This window comes from Antechinus flavipes, chromosome 2 (assembly GCF_016432865.1).
Source record: "Antechinus flavipes isolate AdamAnt ecotype Samford, QLD, Australia chromosome 2, AdamAnt_v2, whole genome shotgun sequence".
Classification (NCBI taxonomy): domain Eukaryota; kingdom Metazoa; phylum Chordata; class Mammalia; order Dasyuromorphia; family Dasyuridae; genus Antechinus; species Antechinus flavipes.
In genome coordinates, this window is record NC_067399.1 from 341934181 (window position 1) to 341953843 (window position 19663).

Below are 19663 nucleotides of genomic sequence, written 5' to 3' on the forward strand. Positions count from 1 at the left end.
AGTCACCAACTTGCCGCGGAGAGAGGGCTTCTGGCGTAGCTCCACTGAAGTCCGTCAAAAGTGTTCTCTGCAGCAGAGTCGTTCCTCTCGAGTCCAGCGCGATCAGCCAGTCAAGAGGAAAAAAGTGTATTCTGGAATGGCTGTCTCGCCTTATATGTGAACCTTCTGAGAGAATGGGATTATGGGTTTTCTCCCATAGTGCTCTCTGGCCCAAAGAGCTTTAAGGTGTGGTGTAGAAAGTGTACTTTTTGAAGCTAGCATACTTGTGGAGTCCAATGAGTAAAGGTGGGAACACAAGCCTTGTCTTGATTAGTTCTACTTAGTACCTTGTTTCAGGTTCTGGCCAAAACAACTTCTTGTAAGATTAGATCAACTCTAATTACTTAGCAGTTAGTAAGGATTCCAACATCTCCCCCTTTCTTTTGTTTTAAAACATAGGGGGTTTCTGAGGGGGTACACATAAATCCATCAATATGGGCCAGAACTTTGTAACAGATATACATGGTATACATAAATCCATCAATATGGGAGGCATTATACATAATTTACATGAGCACATAGCAATATAACACAAGCTAGTAGTAATGTAACAAATAACAAGAATCAATCTGAAAATTTACACATGTCCATAAGTCCTAGAAACAGTCCAATAGGATTCCATTGTCCATTAGTAATGGTATAGAGAACTCCTTGTTTCAGGTTCTGGCCAAAACAACTTCTTGTAAGATTAGATCAACTCTAATTACTTAGCAGTTAGTAAGGATTCCAACAACCAGAGCTCCAGAATTGGGAAAGGGAATGAGAATACTTACTGACTCCAAATATACTTTTCATATTTTGCATGCTCATAGGGCTGTCTGGAAAGAAAGGAGATTCCAAATTGCTTTCAGTTTTTGCTAACAATCCTAAAGGCCACAGGGCACTTGCTAAGCCTGTCTAAGTTCCTGGCAGAGAGATAAACGGTCCAGCTTTTACTTCTCATATTTGAGAATACTCCTGTGAGCACTCTGGAGGAAGTAGGATGATGTTGTCTGTGTCCTTCTTTCTCTCCCTCTCCTACCTAACTTTTCTCACTCCAAAGAGGAGAACTTTTTGCTCCTAGCATTTTCTTTCCTAGTTTTCTTGAATGGCATTCTATGACCCTGCCTGTAATTACCTCCTTAATTACTTTCAGCTAGGGAGCGGGGCTTGTTCAGCACCGTGGGGTGGGCTATCAGCATTCTTAAGGCAGCCCACAGATGGGACCTGATGCATTTTCTGCAAAAGGCCCCATTCCCAAATGTCACCCTCTTAACCCTGGATGATACCCCACTATTAATCTACTTCTGAGATTTGTATCCTCTAGGCTTCAAGCTGTGATTTTCAACTGTCTTTCAACCTGTAGACTGGGACGACTGACTGGGACACACAATTAGATGCCCTGCTCCTGTCTTCAGATCTCACACTTCCCCTCCTGGCTTGCCCCTCTCTGCCTCCCCCCTAGCTTGAGACCCTTGTCAGCTTGAAATAGCTACATGAAGTTTGAGATCTTCCATCCTTTTTCCCCAAATGAATTTGGGTGGTAACTGCTTGAGAGGGGATGAAGGTAGAGGGAAATATTTTAAAAGGGCAGTTTCTGAACTCACTCTTTGCAGAAGGTCCAAAGCAGTTTGCTTTGCTTCTAGGACCTTGCCACCTGAGAAGGCATTATCTTCTCAGTGCCAGCCTCCATTTCCCTAATAGGACTTTGCCACCAAAGAAGTCAGTCTCTTAGCAAAACTGGCTTCTTATCCAATGATAAACTTTCATTTTTGCCAATTAATAATTCCATAAAAGAGAATTTTAACAACCCTGACTGCCACTAACCTCATCAGTACCACACTGAGTCACCAGAGTAGGGCTTTGGTGGATTTACTTATACTACAAAAGACTTTGAAAGGTTTTGCCTATCAATCTAAAACTTTCTATGGGAAAGAGCACCCAGAATTTCAAAATAAAACAACTTTAAAACTTCTGGAACACAATCCACTTATTATGGAGACAATATCTTTCCCCAAAATGCTTAGTCAATATTTAGATATAGAGTAAAAAAAAAAAAAAAAAACAACTGATTTTATAGTTTAAATCGAAACATTTACTCAATCAACATGCTCAAGTAAGTAGATTGTTTTTTGCAAATACAGATTTTCTGCCAAGATGTATGCCTTGAAGAGGAAGAAACACTATCACCTCCCACAGACCTCCAGAAAAACTTTCACCAGATTGAATAATGATAAAAAAATTCATTTAGAACTATGGTAGGTGACATCTACAATAACAGTGCACATGTGCTCAGCCTGAGGGTTATAGGAAAGAAGGCCCTTCCAGTAAAATACTGGCAGGCTAAACAGGGGGCACATGTAAGCTACATAGCTTTGTGAAAAAGCTCTCCAAGGAAGAGCCACAGTGGTGACTTTGGAAGTCCCAGGAGACAGCTACAGGCAGGCAAACAATTTGGTCAAGCATTGTTGGAGAGTCCAAGGGCTCAGAAGTCTCTATTACACTGTGCTGAGATGCCAGAGAGATCATTGAAGATCACGTGTTCTGAACCTCAAAGACGAGACAGGAAATGGAGAGGTCATCATATGAATCTAATGGACCCAACACTCTACCAAAATCATAGCAACGATGTGGCCTTGCATAAGTCCCCAAGGAATTAAAACTAGGGAGATGAATAAGTCAAAAGACAGTATAAAAAATTACTGGGGATCTATAGAAAATAATTTCACAACAATTCTAAGTACAGACTCAAAGAAAAACAAATTAGGACTTTACCCAAGAACCACCTAAATTTTCCTAGAAGAAATAAAGGAAGAAGAAAAAAATAAAAATATTAAAGTTTGAAAGAAAGTGGAAGTAAAATAAGTAGCTTGGAAGAGAAAGTATTAAACCTTATCCAAGAAATAGGTATCCTGAAAAACCTAGAAGAGGCCAAATAGTAACTCCTTAAGAAAATAAGAAATATTAAAACAAATTCAAAAAACTGAAAAAAGTGATAAAATGTAACATACATGATAAGAAACAAATGATCTAAGAACAGGTAATCTACCCCCCCCCAAAAAAAAACTGCCAGATAGTATATTTCTAAGAATCATAAATGAAAACTATGCAAATCTAATAGAACCAGAGGACAAGGTAAATATATATATATAAATTAAAAGAACCCATCAATCACTTCTCAAAAGGAATCCTAAAGGGAAAAAAATCTGAAGAATGCCATAGCCAAAATCAAAGAGCTTCTTTAAAAAAGGGGAAAAAAAATTTGCAACCATTCAGAAATATACAAATATAGAGACACCGGTACAGGGGAAATGAACATTAGATTAAAACTCATTCTTATTTGATATAGACAGAGGAGTGAAAACAGTTTGATGAAAAAAATATCAAACTCAACAAGAAAACAAATGGAGCTAGAGACTTTAAGAAGAAAGACAAAACTGGGGAGGGAATAATTAGAAGCAATATAAACTTCTTGACTTTGAAAAGAGAATTAAAAAGGAGGGAAAAAAAAAACTAAACTCTAAAGTGGGTACCCTAGATCAAAGTATGCAGCAACACTAAATGTGGGGGTCCAAAAAATTGGGCAACAGTAAAATATTCTGGATGAACACAATGACCAAAAATTAATCCAGAATCAAATGAATAAGGAATTCAAGATGTTTCTTGCAGCTTTTGGCCGTGTTGCAGTGTATGACTTCAGTGCAGCCTTGGTTCTGAACACACAACACATAACACACAACAATGCGCTGCGCATGCATGAACACTGTCAGAAACATCTTGGCTCAGATTCCAGATTGGGGGGTTGAGGGGGAGAGTCCGCATAAAAATTTCTCAGATAAAAAGAGGTCACAACAAATGGAAAAGGTTTAAAAAGCCCTGCCCTCTTACAGAAATGGAGGATAAATGAACAAATTACAATATGTGAATAAAATTATATTATTCTGCCATAAAATATTATGAAAGATTTCAAAAGAATACTAGCTAGTGTGAACTGATATAGAGTAAAGTGAGCACAACTAAGAGAACAGTTTATAAAAGGACAGCAACAGTGTGAAGAAAAACAACTTTAAAAGATTTAAAGAATTCTATTCAGTGAAATGGTCAATCATGTCTCCAGGGGACCTATCATGAAGCTCCTTACCTGTATCCTGACAAGTGACCTTGTAAAGGAGAAAAGGTACAGATATATATATTTGGACACGGCTAATGCTTACTTGTTATAACATTTTTTTTTCTTTTGCTTTTTAATGAAAGAGGCAAGGAGAATTAGGAAGAGGGCAGGGGAAGATTAGCAATATTGTTAGCAGAAAGAAGGCCACTATAACATTTTTTTCAAATGTACAGGAAAAAAAACAGAACAAAGTCAGAGGAGACAAACGGGACAGCTTTATTATTTACCATTAAATATATATTTAAAAGCAAACAGTATGAAATGGGAGTTTCATGGTTTCATATGGAATCCTCTTTATGTTCTGCATTATGTATGGAAATAGTTTTGTGGCGTTTAAATTCAAAATTTTTAAAAAATGTTTAAAGCATTTACAAAGTAGATACAACTCATTTTAAGAACATATTATATTGTTAGAGAGGAAATGTGGATTTGTGGACAGAAAACTGGCCTTGGAAAGTGACTCAGGGCAATTCATTTAACTTCTTATTGCCTCCAAACAACTAAATTTGCAGGGCAGGTAACAATATAAATAAACATCTAAAGGAAGTTTCTAACCAAGTAGATTTTTACACTAATGAAATGACAAGTTTTGCTTCCCTCTCCCCACTCCTCCCAAAATTAATATAGCACGAATACAACCAAAAAGCATTTATTAAGAACCTAATATATTCTAGGCACTGGTGATGAAAAGCAAAAAAGCAAACAACATGTTTTTATGATATTAGTTGGGTTAGAAGAGAAAAGAATGTATTAAATAACTTTAATAAACTTGAACTATACTAGTATATCATTTGGATCTGGGCAAGTATGAAACAGAACTCTGGAATGAGAAGCAACCTGAGGGGTGTATTAGAAAGAGTACTGAAACCTGGATTCTGAATCTCAAAAGTGGAAGAGACTTCAGAGATTATCGCCTCCACAAGATAAGTGACATCTAGCCTTGGCTTGAAATCTTATACCTAATCTATTTTTGGAAAATTCTAATATTCAACAATCAACAAATACTAGATCACCTAATCTATTTTTGGAAAATTCTAATAATTAACAATCAGCAATACTTGGTCACCTCATCTATTTTTGGAAAATTCTAATAATTAACAATTAACAAAAACTTGGTGATTACCTGTTATATCCTAGGTAGATGAATGAAATAATTCCTATTTAAAAAGGACCTTACAATCTGATAGAAGAGACAAATACATAACCTTTCAACAGAATAAATATAAAACAAATACATATTAGGATTTACTACAAAACAGTTTGAGAAGGGACTGCTAGTAGTTTGGAGATTCAGGAAAAGTTTCCTCATATAGAACAAAGCTTCTTAAACGTAGTTTGTGAACCCATATAGGTGAATAGGGGGAGTCACGACATTATGATTTATTAGTAGTAAATGTTTGATCTGTATACCTATTTTATATACCAGTCTCCCTAAGGTCACGTAAAAATTTCTCAGGCAAAATGGGGTCACAAATAGAGAAAGTTTAAGAAGCCCTGATGTAGAAGACAATCCTTAGGTTGCATCTTTAAAGAAAAGAAGGATTCTGTGAGAAAGACGTGTGGAAGAAATACATGGAGAACAATACAAAATGACAATGATGAAAGAAAAAATATGGTGCAAATAACAAAGGATGACCAATTTGGGTAGATCAGAAGGCAGAAAGACAGCTATTGGTGCAGTGGACAGAGCACCAGCCCTGAAGTCAGGAGGACCTGAGTTCAAATGTAGTCTCAGACACTTAACACTTCCTAGCTGTGTGACCCTGGGCAAGTCATTTAACCTAAATTGCCTCAGCAAAAAAAAAAGGAAAGAAAGAAAGAAAATATAGGGAAAGGGGTGATGTCAATAAGACTGGAAAGAGAGACTAGGACCAGGACTTGAAGTTCAAAGTTAAGTTTACATTTGGTCCTGGAGGAAACAGGGAGTTGACTGAGTAGGATAATGACATGGTCAGAGCACTATCCCTCAAGTCAGGAAGACCTAAATTCAAATTTGGTTTCAGGAACTGGCTAGCTATATGATCCTGGGCAAGTCATTTCTCTTCAGTTTCCTCTGATTTCTCAGATGTAAAATAAGGATTATTCTAGCACCCATCTTCCAAAATCTTGTGAAGATAAAAAGAGATAAAATTTGGAAAGCAGTGTTATATAAATGCTGTGTGTGTGTGTGTGTGTGTGTGTGTGTGTGTGTGTGTGTGTGTGTTAAACGTTATATAAATGCTAGAATAGAGTTTTGATGATGTGCCTGAGATCAGGTCTCAGTGGAGAGATTATGACAACTGCAATAATTTAGATAAAAAAATGATAAGAACCTGAGCTAACTCAATAGTTGAGTAGAAAGTGATCAGAAGCAAGAGATGTTATTGAGCAAGAAATGGTAAGATTTGTCAAATAACTGGATATGAGGAGTAAGGAAAGGTAAGGAGCTGTAGATGATGACAAGCTTAGAAACAAGGGAGTTTAGGAGAATAACAGTGCTCTGAAATAAACAGGGAAATTTCGAAGAGGGGTGAGTTTGAAAGGAAAAACAATTTTCATTCTCCATTTGATAAATCATAGGATTTTAAAAGGCACTTAAAAAAAAAAATCCAAGCTATCAACAGCTAAGTCACTTTAATAGAGAAATTAAAATAACCCTGAGGATCTCTCTCACCTATCACACTGTAAGGATGACAAAAAAAAAGGAAAATGACAAATGTTGGAGAGACTGTGGGAAAATGGGCACACATTAAGATACCATTATTAGTGCTCTGAATTGGTCTCACTTTTCTAGAAATCATTTGAAGACTCCACCCAAAAACATCACCCAAGTGTATATATCCCTTTTTTAATCACTACTAGACATACATTGCAACCATCACCACCACCACCATCATATGGATGATAGAAAAATGACTAAAATGTACAATATTTATAATAGCTCCTTTTTGTTGTAACAAATAACTAGAAACTAAGAAGGTGTCCATCAGTTTGGGAATTGCTAAACAAATTGTAATATATGAATGTAATTATAGGAAATAAATAAAGGGAGGGTTTTAGAGAAACCTGGGAAGACTTATATGAACTGATGCAGAATTAAGTGAACAGAACCAGAATAATTTATACAATAACAAGAACATTGTAAGTGAACACAATTTTGAACAACTTAATAATTCTAGTCACTGAAATAACTCTCATCATAGAAATAATCATGAAATTAGATGATGTACCATGCTATTCACTTCCTGAGAGTAAAGTGACAAACTCAAGTTGGAGAATGAAACACACATTTTTGAACAGAGCTGATGCAAGAATTTATTTTGCTTGATTACATTGATTTAATTACCATCTCAAAATTGCTAATTCTCTAATCTATCTATCCTGCCCCAAACATCTCTAACTGCATTACAGATCTCAAAGTTGATGTCTAGGACATGTCATAAACTTGATAGAGCCAAAACATCACTGTCTTTCTTCCTAACAAGAAAGCTAGGAATAGTGATTATTCCTAGCTTTCCTTTATAGCAGAGGGGAACATCATCATCCTCTTAGTCACTCAGGCTTACAAACCTAGAAATCATACTGGATTGCTTGCTATTTCTCAACCTCCTATATCTCTGTTACCAATACCTGTTGTTTTCACCTTTGAAACATCTCAAATATGTCTTCTCTCTAACACTACCACCACTCTAATACAGGTTCTCACCACTCACATCTGAATTATTGCCATAGTCTATTTATTAGTGGACTGGTCTACCTCAAATCTCTCTTTTCCCCCATGCATTCTCTACTTAGGCACTGAAGTGATTTTCCTAAAGTTCAGGTCTGAGTATATTTAAAATTGGGATTTTGGTTTTTTTTTCCCTCCACAAAGGTAAAGACTGTTATAAAGAAATTTTTCTGGTACAGTAGAAATAGAGTAGGAGCCCAAAAAAACAAAAAACAAAACAAAAAACCCCCACAAAATTGTACTGATTGTATCTACTACAAAATCACATTATCTAATCTCAACTAGGTCTTCACCATGGCAAGGCAAATATTTTATTCCTATCTAATAGATTTGCTATATTCCAATCCTTACTCCTACTGTTTAAATATCTTCTCTTTTGTTAAATGTCTCACAGCAAACTCCCCATCCTCTTAGTCTCATACTTGAGGGAAAAAAACCAAAACAAAACAAAACTTCACTCACGTATGCTTCCCTAGTATCTTCTACCTCACTTCAGGTTAGAGTGAAGACTCTCCTACCAAAGCCAATCTACCTACACTCTGGATTGCCCTATTATCCTTAACTTCCTTATCTATTATCTGTCCCTATCCACTACACTGCTTCCCTGCTGGTAACAACATGTTGCCCTTGCGGAAAATTCTTAAGGAACTCTCACTTGATTCTACTGCTTCCCATCTATATATTTCTCCTCCTCATTTTATGGCTGTGTTCTCTGAGAAAGATGTCTATATGAGATGTCTCCACTTCCCTCCACTCCATTCTTCTAAACTCTCAAGCAATCTGGTTTCCTAAACCCTGTCATTCAACCAAAAGCACCTCTCTCCAAAATTACTAATGACCTCTTAATTTCCATATTGAATTCTCTTTCTTAATCCTTATACTTCTTGACTTCAAAATAAGACCTTTTCTTTCTGAATGTTCTCTTTAAGTGTTCTTGACATTGCTCTCTCCTGAGGATCTTCCTATCTATAGAACCTTTTCTTCCAGGTCTCCTTTGCTAGATCTATGTCATTGCCCACTAACTTACAGGCATCCAGCCTCTAACACTCAATCCTGGGGCCTTTTCTCATCTTCCTTTATACTACTTCACTAGGTGTATCAGTTCCTTACGGGATCAATTATTGTGTTTGTAGGTAATGCCCAGCTTTATGTATCAAACCCTAGATCTGAGTTATAATACTAAATCACCAATGGCCTTTTGGACATTTCAAAACAGACATCTTAAATTCATCATTTCCTAAACAAAACTTACTTTTTCCTTCCCTCCAAATCCTCCGCTTCCCAGTATTCTTAGTATTGTCAAGAGTATCATCATGCTCCCATCTTTGACTAAGGTGCTAAAGTAATTGTTCTAAAATGAACATATGAACCCATCACTTATTTCCCTGCTCAGAAAATTCCAGTGACTCCCTATTATCTTCAGGATCAAGTATAAAGTCCTTTGACATTTAAAGCTGTTTATAACCTGACCTTTTTCTACTTTACTTCTTAGACATACACATCTTATCTACAGATTTTTATGTTCCATGAAAACTAGCCCACTTGGAATTAATCAAACATGAAGCTCCACTTCTCGTTTCTATGCCTTTGGACAAGCTGATCCTACCAAATCTACCACATTCTTCAGGAGGTCTTTCCCTACTCTCTACTTGGTAAGTCCACATACCAAGCACTTAATAAATGCCTATTGACTTAAGTTCTCAGAGTTCCAGTTTCCTCATCAATAAAATGGATATAATAATGTTTATCCTCTCTACATCATCAAGCTATTGTAAGGAAGTATTCTGTCAATTTTAAAGAACTTCATGCATATGAGTTATCACCTTCCTACATTAATAAAGGTTGTTAAATTAAAGAAAATAAAATATAGAGAAAATAGTGCTCAGGTAGAAAAATAATTAAGACATGGCTCTTGTTCACAAGAAACCATGTACACAAATAATTATAAAACACAATGTGATAAATTCATAAAGACATGTATAAATCAGATGCTATGACAGTTCCAAGAAAAAAAAGATCCATATCAAAATCTATTCAAGGTGATTCAGGGAAGGATTCACAGATGATATGGCATCTGAACCAGGTTTTAAAGGACAGGTAAGAGTTCAACTGGCAAAGGAAAGCAAGTACAGTGAGCAATGTGAGCTGAGGTAAGAGAGCAAAGGCAAGGAGGATAGAGAGTGCCACATACAATTGTGGAATAGCACAGAGTATAGATGAAAAGTTAAAAATATTAAAGGTAAGAAAAGAGGAGCTTTCTGATAAAAATAGAAGTTTAAGATACTAAGGATTCGTGTCAGAACATGTTAAAATGAAAAGGGGTAATTTTAATCCAAGTTTTTCATCTTAAATATGGGGAAACAAATTCAGGAGCAAAAATGACATGAGACTGAATTTCTAAAATCAAACTAAAAATTATGATTACAAAAAAGTAAACTCGACCACAATTTATCACTTTTTTCGTCTTCAATAACTTTCTGTTGTCCTTAAGTCTAAGAGCTACCAAACAAAACTTTGACTACATTTTTTTTTTAAATAGTAGGGCTAACAATGAATTTGCTGATTTTGGATGAGCCATGGAGTGATGGACCAGGAAGGTCAAATATACAATAGTATCCTTATGCTAATGGCGCTTTTAATTCAACACACAAATGCTCTCCAGAATCAAACACTGTCAGATATCCCAAATTCCCCATAAAGCAGCAAATTGCGGTTCAGACTTAAAAATTAGCCACAACCACTGAGTTTTGGTTTGATTAGTTAGGGGGTTATATGAGATGATCTCAAAGGTCAACTCTAAATATAATTACTTTAAGTCTAAGCAAAATACTTGAGGGGAGGAAAACACGAATATCATCCCTTAATAAGGAAAATTATGAAAGTAAAAATAGTACATAATTTCCTCAAACACAAAAGGAAATCACCAAAACCTCCAATTGATGGGCATCCACTAAGTTTGCTAAAACTCCTTTGCTAAAAGATTTGTATATTATGAATGAAGAAACCAGATATTAAGTCCTTCTCCTTGTAGTTAATTATATTCCCTATTAACAAACTAATAAATAGTGAAAGTGGTATTAAGACAAAAGAGGTTTGGGAGTTTTAATAAATTTTTCCAGCAAGACTTAACAAAAAGTTTAAAACAAATATCTCACCTATAAAAATTTTGGCAGTAGTTGAAAATACAATTGAAAGTACCCACTGTAGTTGAAAATACCCATTCAATAAAAATGAAGATCACTGGGTGCAGCAAGGTTGTGGCAGGTCTGGAGTCTGAAAGACTGTGTGACTCTGGGCAAGTCACTCCTGCTTGCCTCAATTCCTAGTTTGTAAAATGTGCTAGAGAAGGAAATGGCAACCATTCCTGTATCTTTGCCAAGAAAATCTCAAATAGGGTCACAGAGGACTAAAAAAATCACTGGGTAGCAGGAAAAAAAAAAAAAAAAAAAAACCTTAATTAACAAGTTCAGATTATGGGAGGCATATAAAGATCCTGAATACTAGAATCAAATACTGGGGTAAAGCTAATTAAGCATCCAGAATAGTAGAAACTTTTGTCTAATTGGGACCTTTTTCAGTTTCTTCCATTGACTCCTTTATGTTGGTGCCCTGAGCAAAGTGGAAGTTCATTTTATTGTAAGATTCAAATGTGTTAATTTTATGTTAAAGTGCTAAGTAAAATAAAAGGTACAGCACAACATGTATTGAGAGAGCTATATATTTAGAGAACCCTGTCCTTTGCCATACTAACATATTTCTGGGTCCTGGCTCTCTCACCAACTAGTTATGTCACTGTCACCTTGAGCAATAACTTGTCTTCCTTTGGGCCTCCCTCAGCTTCTTTATCTGAAAAATAGAGGTGATACATGTGCTACCTACTTTACAGGACTGCTGTGAAGAAAGTGCTTTGCAAAATTTAAAAGTATTATATAAACATGAGCTATTTTGTTTTAAAACAATTATACCTTTTTTAATATCTGTGTAGCAGTAGGATAAGATGTGAAATGCTACAGTCTTTGGAAGAATTAAAAATGAGAAATAGAGAAGATAATGGAACATATAAGAAAAAACTTTGAGGAAATGGTACCAATGGATATCATCACAGAAGCATACAACCAAATAAAAAAAAATTTGTTTGACAACAGTTCAAGTGGTCTTCTAGTACCATGGAGATACCATGGAGATGTCATGGATAAATCAAGAAAGGTCCCTTTTTGGAAAGGGACCTGTATATGCAAGAATGTTTGCGGCAGCCCTCTTTGTAGTGGCCAGAAACTGGAAACTGAGTGGATGCCCATCAATTGGAGAACAGCTGAATAAATTATGGTATATGAATGTTATGGAATATCATTGTTCTGTAAAAGATGACCAGCAGGATGATTTCAGAAAGGCCTGGAGAGACTTACTACACGAACTGATGCTGAGTGAAATGAGCAGGACCAGGAGATCATTATATACTTTGACAACAATACTATAATGATCAATTCTGATGGACATGGCCCTCTTCAACAATGAGATGAACCAAATAAGTTCCAATAGAGCAGTCATGAATTGAACCAGCTACACCCAGCAAAAGAACTCTGGGAGATGACTATGAACCACTACATAGAATTCCCAATCCCTCTATTTTTGTCCACCTGCATTTCTGATTTCCTTCACAGGCTATCAAAGTCCGATTCTTTTTGTACAGCAAAATAACTGTTTGGACATGTATACATATATTGTATTTAACTTATATTTTAACATATTTAACATGTATTGGTCAACCTGTCATCTGGGGGAAGGATGGGAGGAGGAAGGGGAAAAGTTAGAACAAAAGGTTTTGCAATTGTCAATGCTGAAAAATTACCCATGCATATATCTTGTAAATAAAAAGCTTTAAGAATAATTAAAAAAAAAAAAAGATTTCACCCAGCTTTCTAGCTTGTCATAATATCATATGGTCAAAACCAGTGTTCATCCTCTGTTAATTCAGTTTTCTGCCTATATTTTCATTAAATTCAAGTTATGTGATGACGTGTACAACCAAAAAAAGAAAGAAAGAAAGAAAGAAAAAAAGAAATGTCTCTTCTTTTCAAATTCATGGAAAGATATTGAAAATAGTTACACAGGATGGTCAGATAATTGAGGTCTGCTTCAGTAGACGGAATATCCAAACTCAATAAGATCATATATCCAACTGAGTATCCTATAGCATGTTGTTTCCCCTGCCAACATTTCACAGAAATTAGTCACCAAGAAATGTGAAGAGAAAAAAAAATTGGCTGTAAGGCAGTAGTTCTTAACTTGGGGTACATGAACATGCTTTTAAAATATTTGACAATTGTATTTCAATATAACTGATTTCCAATGAAAAACCTATTTTATTTAATTTATTTAAAAATTTGATTGTGAGAAGGGGTCCACATGTTTTTAGCAAACTGCCAAAGGGGTCCAACGCACAAAAATATTAAGAGCTCTTTTTCTCTAAGAGATGGCTCTCTGGAAGGAAAAACAAAGAATGACATAGAGTTATTTAAGTAATACAAAAACAAAAGATATCAATAATATATATTTTACATATATGTATATACACATTAAGTATACACATGCATAGACACATACATACATATATGTACATAGAAATATATATATATGTATAAAGCTGAGAACATATCAAACTAAAGTAGTTTAACTTACTTTAACATCTAAAACTTCAAAACAACAAACTCAAAAAAAATCAACTATTTACCTTTCCAGCTGTTAATTACTGATTATAGTAACCTATATCCCCCTAAGTTCATACTCTGAGCTGTCCCTGAAGAAGCAGCATGGTATCATGGAATGAGCACTAGATTGTGGTTAGGAGTTAGAATTTAAACCCATCAGGTTCCTTTTCTGTAAAATGTGGAAATATCTAGCTCACAGGATTTTAGTGAGACAAGTGCTTTGTAAACTTTTAAAAACATGGCACTATAGATAAAAAGCTAGACTTAGAATCAAAAAGACGATTCAAATTCCTGCTTCCACACTTAACATGCAAAACATACTTGATACATAAGACTTAAAAATCACTTTTTTTACATCTCCACTTTTATACAGCTTTAATTTTTGGCAAGTTTTTCCTGCTATCAATTTTAAATCTTTCTCTCCCTAGTTCTGCTCCTTAGTTCTGTCTTCAGAGGCCAAAGAGATTAAAAATAATCTTTCCTCCACATGAGAGCCCTCCAAACATTTGAAGAGAACTACCACATATCTATCCCCCAGTCTTCTCTTCTCCACACTAAACATCTCCAATTCCTTTTACTGATTTTCATATGACATCGAAGACTCAAGGCCTTTCACACCAGCTGATCACTTTCCAGCTTGTCAGTGTCCTTAAAACAATGATACTCAGGACTAAACATAATATTCCAAATGATCTTCCATCTGGTTAGTATAAAGTAGGACTACTATCGCTGAAGTTAATGTCCTTCAGGTAGTCCAAGATCACACTTGGTTTTCTGGTTGTATGTACATCACACTGTTTACTCATAATGCTTGCACAGTCCACTAAAACCCCAGATCCTTTTCAAAAACAACTCAGGTCTATTCATTCTTTTCCCATATTAATTTGTGAGTTTTGTTTTTTTTTTTTGGGGGGGGGGGGGAGTATCCTGGTGCAAAGCTTGACATTTATCCTTATTGAATATCATCATATTAGATTCAACCCAATGTTCTAGTTTCTCTTTTAAGAATCTTGATTGTCATTCATTGGGCTATATAACCTCAGTTTTGTGTTCTCTGAAAATTTGATGAACATATCTAAGCCTTTATCTAAATCTTTGTATGTGTGTGTTTATAAATACACATATAAACACACACACACAGACATATAAAACACACACATATGTACAGGTACATATCTATATGTATGCGTAAGGAGAGCAAGCAAAGATCCCTGAGATAGGCCCTTGAAGCTTCCTATCTTGTTGACAATGAACCATAACAGCTACTCGAGTATGACATCCAATCAGTTTGGAATCCATCTGGTTGAATTATTATCTAGTTCTAATTTCTTCATTTTTTCCATAAGAATCTATGAGTTACTTTATCAAAGCTTTGCTTAAATCTATTCACATTTCCTTCACCCATTAGTTTAATAATCCAATCAAAAAAAGGAAATGGGGTCTGGCATGGCTTGTTCTTGATGAAGCCATGCTGACTCTTTATAATCACCACTTTCATATCAATATATTCTACAACCATCTCTTTAATGATTCATTTCAGAATATCTTCAGGAGTCAAATCAAGGTTTGTTGTTTATAATTTGCAGGCTCTATGCTCTTCTCTGTATGTGTGTTTCTAATCAGAACATTTGCATTTCTCTAATTTTGTAATACTTTTCTCCTATTGTCTATGCACATTTGCCAGTTCTTTGAAAACTAAAGGATATAGTTTTTCCAGGGTCAAGTAATTTCATCCAGAGCAGCTCAATGCTTTTTTGCAATCTCTTTATGTATACCATACATCACTTTTTTGTAAATCATTTTTATCATTTCCAACGTAAAACTCATTTTCCTTTGCAGATGAAATTTTGCCTTCTTTTTTATGGCAGATCTCATCCCCTATACCGAGAGAAAGAAAAGGTACTATTCCTTCTTTAACCTTTTTTCCCAACAAAATAAAAAATGAAAAAACCAAAGAACTTTTTATATTGTCCTTAGTTTCTCTTGCTTGTTTCAACTCATTCTGAGCTTTAGCACTCCTGGCACTACTGTCGTATTTTTCGCTTTCATCTTTCATGCCTTTCTTTTTAAAATCTAATTTGGCTGACAAATTTCTTGTGTATCCAACCACATTAGCATCTTTAGACAAACCCCATGTTTCATCCTAATGGGAATTGCTATCTTTTGTGTCTTCAAAATTTCATACTTCCATCCCATCTCTCCTGACCTGCCTTCCCCTGAAGCATTCTACTCCGTGAAATTTTCTTTCCTCTGAATCTTTTGAAATGTGATTTCCTGAAACTTTAGGTACATCTTCAATCACACCTGGATTCCTTCTGTATCATGAATCTTGGGATCGAGTGGTTATTTCCTCAAAAGGTTCTCATCATTTCCACTCCAGCATTTGTCTACAGAATTTCTCCCTTTTACTTGCTCCACCTTTTGTAGGATGAAATTATTTTAAAGCAAGTCAATAAGATTTAGCTGTTCTACTTTTGGCAGAGAAAGAATGCCAACAGCTGTCTACATTAATGAAGTTCCATTACTACTATATCATGGTTCAAGAGTAGGCTTGTGATGTTTCCCCAACTCATCTAGTTCCCCTTTCTCCCCAGGTGGTCTTTAGTATATGCTAATAATTAAAAAAAAAAAAACTACACCAAAAAAACTGGGTTTTTCCTTCTTAAACCTTCATACAAATGCTCTCCAACATGCTTCCCCCAATTCTTGGTCCTAAAATAATATATAAAGCTGCCCCATTCCCCCTTGGCCTTTTACTACTTCACTCAGATGAATGGCAAGAGATTTTACTTTGTCTAAATTAATGAACTATAATACTACTTAGCACAGCACCTATGCCAAAGGAAATCAATCTGTTCAATATTTTCTTAGACTTCAAGTTAAAGTCCCCAAATAAATTGTGTCTGAGACAAACTTGGGTTATGTATTGAAGACGATGCATTTGGGCAGTCAACTTGCATCAAGCATGAAAGATAAGACCTTGAGACCTTGAAATCTTGAAGTTTTTAACACAAGAACACAGTACCAAATGCAGGATGGATCCCCAGGACTAGTCTAAATCTGGCATTGTATTTCCTTACTATTTATAAAGTGGTAAAACTAAAGATGCAAGTGATATCTTCCCCAAAATATCCCTTCAAAGGAGAACCCCAACATGAAATGTTCATATATATTAAAATGTGTAAGAAAAATCAAAGAGTTGCCATGGTAAAATGGTCTTTCACATTGTAAATTCCTTAGCAGAAGCAAATGGAGTCCTCCCAAGCTCAGAAGTCAGACACTCTAGACTAAACTGGGCAACACTGAAAACCTAAGAAAGCTTTTTAGTGAAACATCAAGTCCAGAGAAAAAGATAAGTGCCAGGATGAAAAAATTCAGTTTTTGCACAAACAAAATCATCGCAGTTAAAATAAGGAGTGGCAGAGCTGAGGAAAGAACCTGCTAGAGAAGACTTAAGAGCAAGGGGAGGAGTTGATAGAAAACAGGAAGAACACAGCAGAGGGGGAAAAGAAAACCCAGGAAGTAATGATGGAGAATTCCTTTCCCAATCATGGAATGTGAACAGTATCTAAGCGTCTATCACCCATGGGAAAAGAGGAAAATCCAAGGAGAGATTTTCCTATAGGAATACCCCAGGAGACATACTAGCTGAATTGTTGAGGCAGGTGGCTACGAAGGCAGCTGTTGTAACCAGAAGCCAAAAAGGGATAAACCTGGGCCTCAACAAGCCGCCAGACAGAAAAAGGGAGTGACAACAGGCAAGACAGGAAGATACAGTGTAAAGTTTTAAACCTAAATTAAGCCGATTAATATTAGACTATATTTGTAAGATTTCCCCCCACAAGTATAGCTGTTACCCTAAAATTATCTCATAGTATAAAGGTTTCTTATGCTTTTGAACAGTGTAGTAGGCAGTAAGGACAGAGAGGAAAAGAATTCAAATCAACTCAAAAACATTTATTTAAAGTACCCTTCATCTAGCAAAACACTGATTCAAAAAAGTCATAAACTTAGGTGAAAGGCCACAAATTCAATCTTTAAAGGAGAAATCTTAAATTACTAAATCTTGTGTGATAAAATGAGGCAGCTAAACTATCTGAGGAAGCCTTCAGGTTGGGAGTTGTTCTCAGGTAAGGTATAATAAGACCATCCAGTTTAACACTTTATATTCCACAAAGAACAAGAATAAGAACAGTTTCATTTTTATGAACATCTCAAAAGCAGCTGGAATCAAAAGTTTTGTTTTCTCTAAAACATCCCCAAAATAATCTCTCTATCGTTCTCACCATACCTCCCCTGGGTTGGGGGGGGATGTCCAAACATGACCCTGGCAGAGGCTCTTTACAAATTTAGACCTGTCACTGGTCATCCGTACATAGACTGCCATGTCAGGTCAATTTCATGCCAGAGGCTAGTCATAATTTTTTTTTTAAGGCCATAAACAATGACTTGGACACCACTTAAGGAGAAAGGCAGAAGGAAGGGAAGCTAGTCCACGACCCACTAGCTCCTCTACATCTACCCCGCCCCACGGCTGACACTGGAAAAGAGATGGAGGAAGGAATGGGGCACAAGCGGCAGAGATATCCAATTCCCCCAACCCTCATTTCTTCCGTGTGAGCCCCAGCCACCTGCCCTCTACTTTGGCCTCTTTGAAACAGGGGAGGGGGTCAGGGATGGAGGCAGTTAGCCCTCCTCTCCCCCCGAACTGACCCAGACACCCCTCTCTCTCTCCGCCTCCCCCACGCCGGGGCAGATCCAGGACTAGGCGGGCGGGCGTCCAGCGCGAGCCAGGCCGGGGCCTCCCTGGTGCAATAGGCTATCGATTCAGCCGCCTGTCGCTAGGAGCCCCAGGAGAGCGAGGCCTACACCTCCCGGGCCTCGATTTCACCCCTCTCCCCTAAACCCGAGGGGAAGCCCCAGGGCGAGAGGGTTGTGTGGTGAGGGTGGTGTGACGGGGGGTGCAGCGCGAGCCACAGCTAGCGGAGGGAAGGCAGAGGAGAGGAAGAAGCCCGGAAGGGCAGAGGGTCCACCTGCAATGGCAGCCCCCCCTTCTCCTCCTCTACGGAGACGGAAGAGGCCGAGGGGGCGTGCAGCTGAGCCCAGCTCGGGCAGAGGGGGAGGGAGGAGATGGAGATGCCAGCGGCCGCCCCGGCCCCAAACCCTGTCCCCTCCTCCGTCTCGGGTCCGGCCCCGGGGCCTGCCCGACCTCGGCCAACACAGGGTCCACGAATGCACCTGGGGAAGTAGCGAGAGGAAGAGTTTCCCATCAAACTTTGTCAGTGACCGGGCGGCCCCGGCCCCGTGGCCCCGCCAGCGGCGCCGTCTCCCACTTCCCCCGGCGCCGAAGGGGGCCGAGCTCGGGAGCTGTCAACCATTTTAGATCTTTTTAGACTAGGCATCGCCTCCCCGCTCCCGCGGGAGCTTCACTGGAGTCCGGCCTCAGCTTTGGCGGGACTCCCGTCCCCTCCCCGCGCCGGGGCAGGAGAAGGAGGTGGCGGCAAAGGGAGCCCAGGCGAAGGGGGAGGGAAGCGAAGAGGTCGGATCTTACCTGAGACCAGCCACTGGCCTCCATTGTTGGAGAACTCAATGGCATTGACACAGCCGAAGTGGCCGAGCAGGTCCTTCTTGTAGAGGTTTCTGCACCCCCGCAGGCGTCTCCTCTGGAAGTCCTGAGTGAGCAGCGGGTCCCCTTGCAAGCCCCGCTGCGACAGGAATCCCACCACGGACCTCATGCTGCTGCCCACAGGGCCAGCTCTCTTCTTCATGCTGCGGCCCCACGGCTCCTGCCCTCGGCTGCGGCGGCGGCGGCGGCGGCGGCGGCTGCGGAGGAGGCTGAGGCTGCTGCGGCGGCTGCTGCGGCGGCTGCTGCTGCTGCGGCTGCGGCTGCGGCTGCGGCTGCTGCTGCTGCTCCTCCCGCTCCTGCCGCCGCCGCCGCCGCCGCCGCCGCCGCTGCTCCCTCCGCTCGCCGCCCGGGCCCGGCCTCACTCACTGCCTTCTCTATCCCTTTCTCCACCCGCGCCCTCCCCCCCTCCTCTTCCTCTCTTAGTTATGATT

At 38.3% G+C, this 19663-nt stretch overlaps 1 protein-coding gene across 1 annotated transcript in view; it reads right to left on the reverse strand.

Annotated features, from left to right (window-relative positions):
• Positions 1-19389, reverse strand: part of DCAF5 (DDB1 and CUL4 associated factor 5) — a 141112-nt gene extending 121723 nt beyond the window's left edge. Inside the window, exon 1 of the mRNA XM_051977893.1 lies at positions 19158-19389. Within this exon, the coding sequence (XP_051833853.1) occupies positions 19158-19374 (217 nt within the window). The 5' untranslated portion in view covers positions 19375-19389. The remainder of the gene's footprint in view (positions 1-19157) is intronic.
• Positions 19390-19663: the final 274 nt, after the last annotated feature.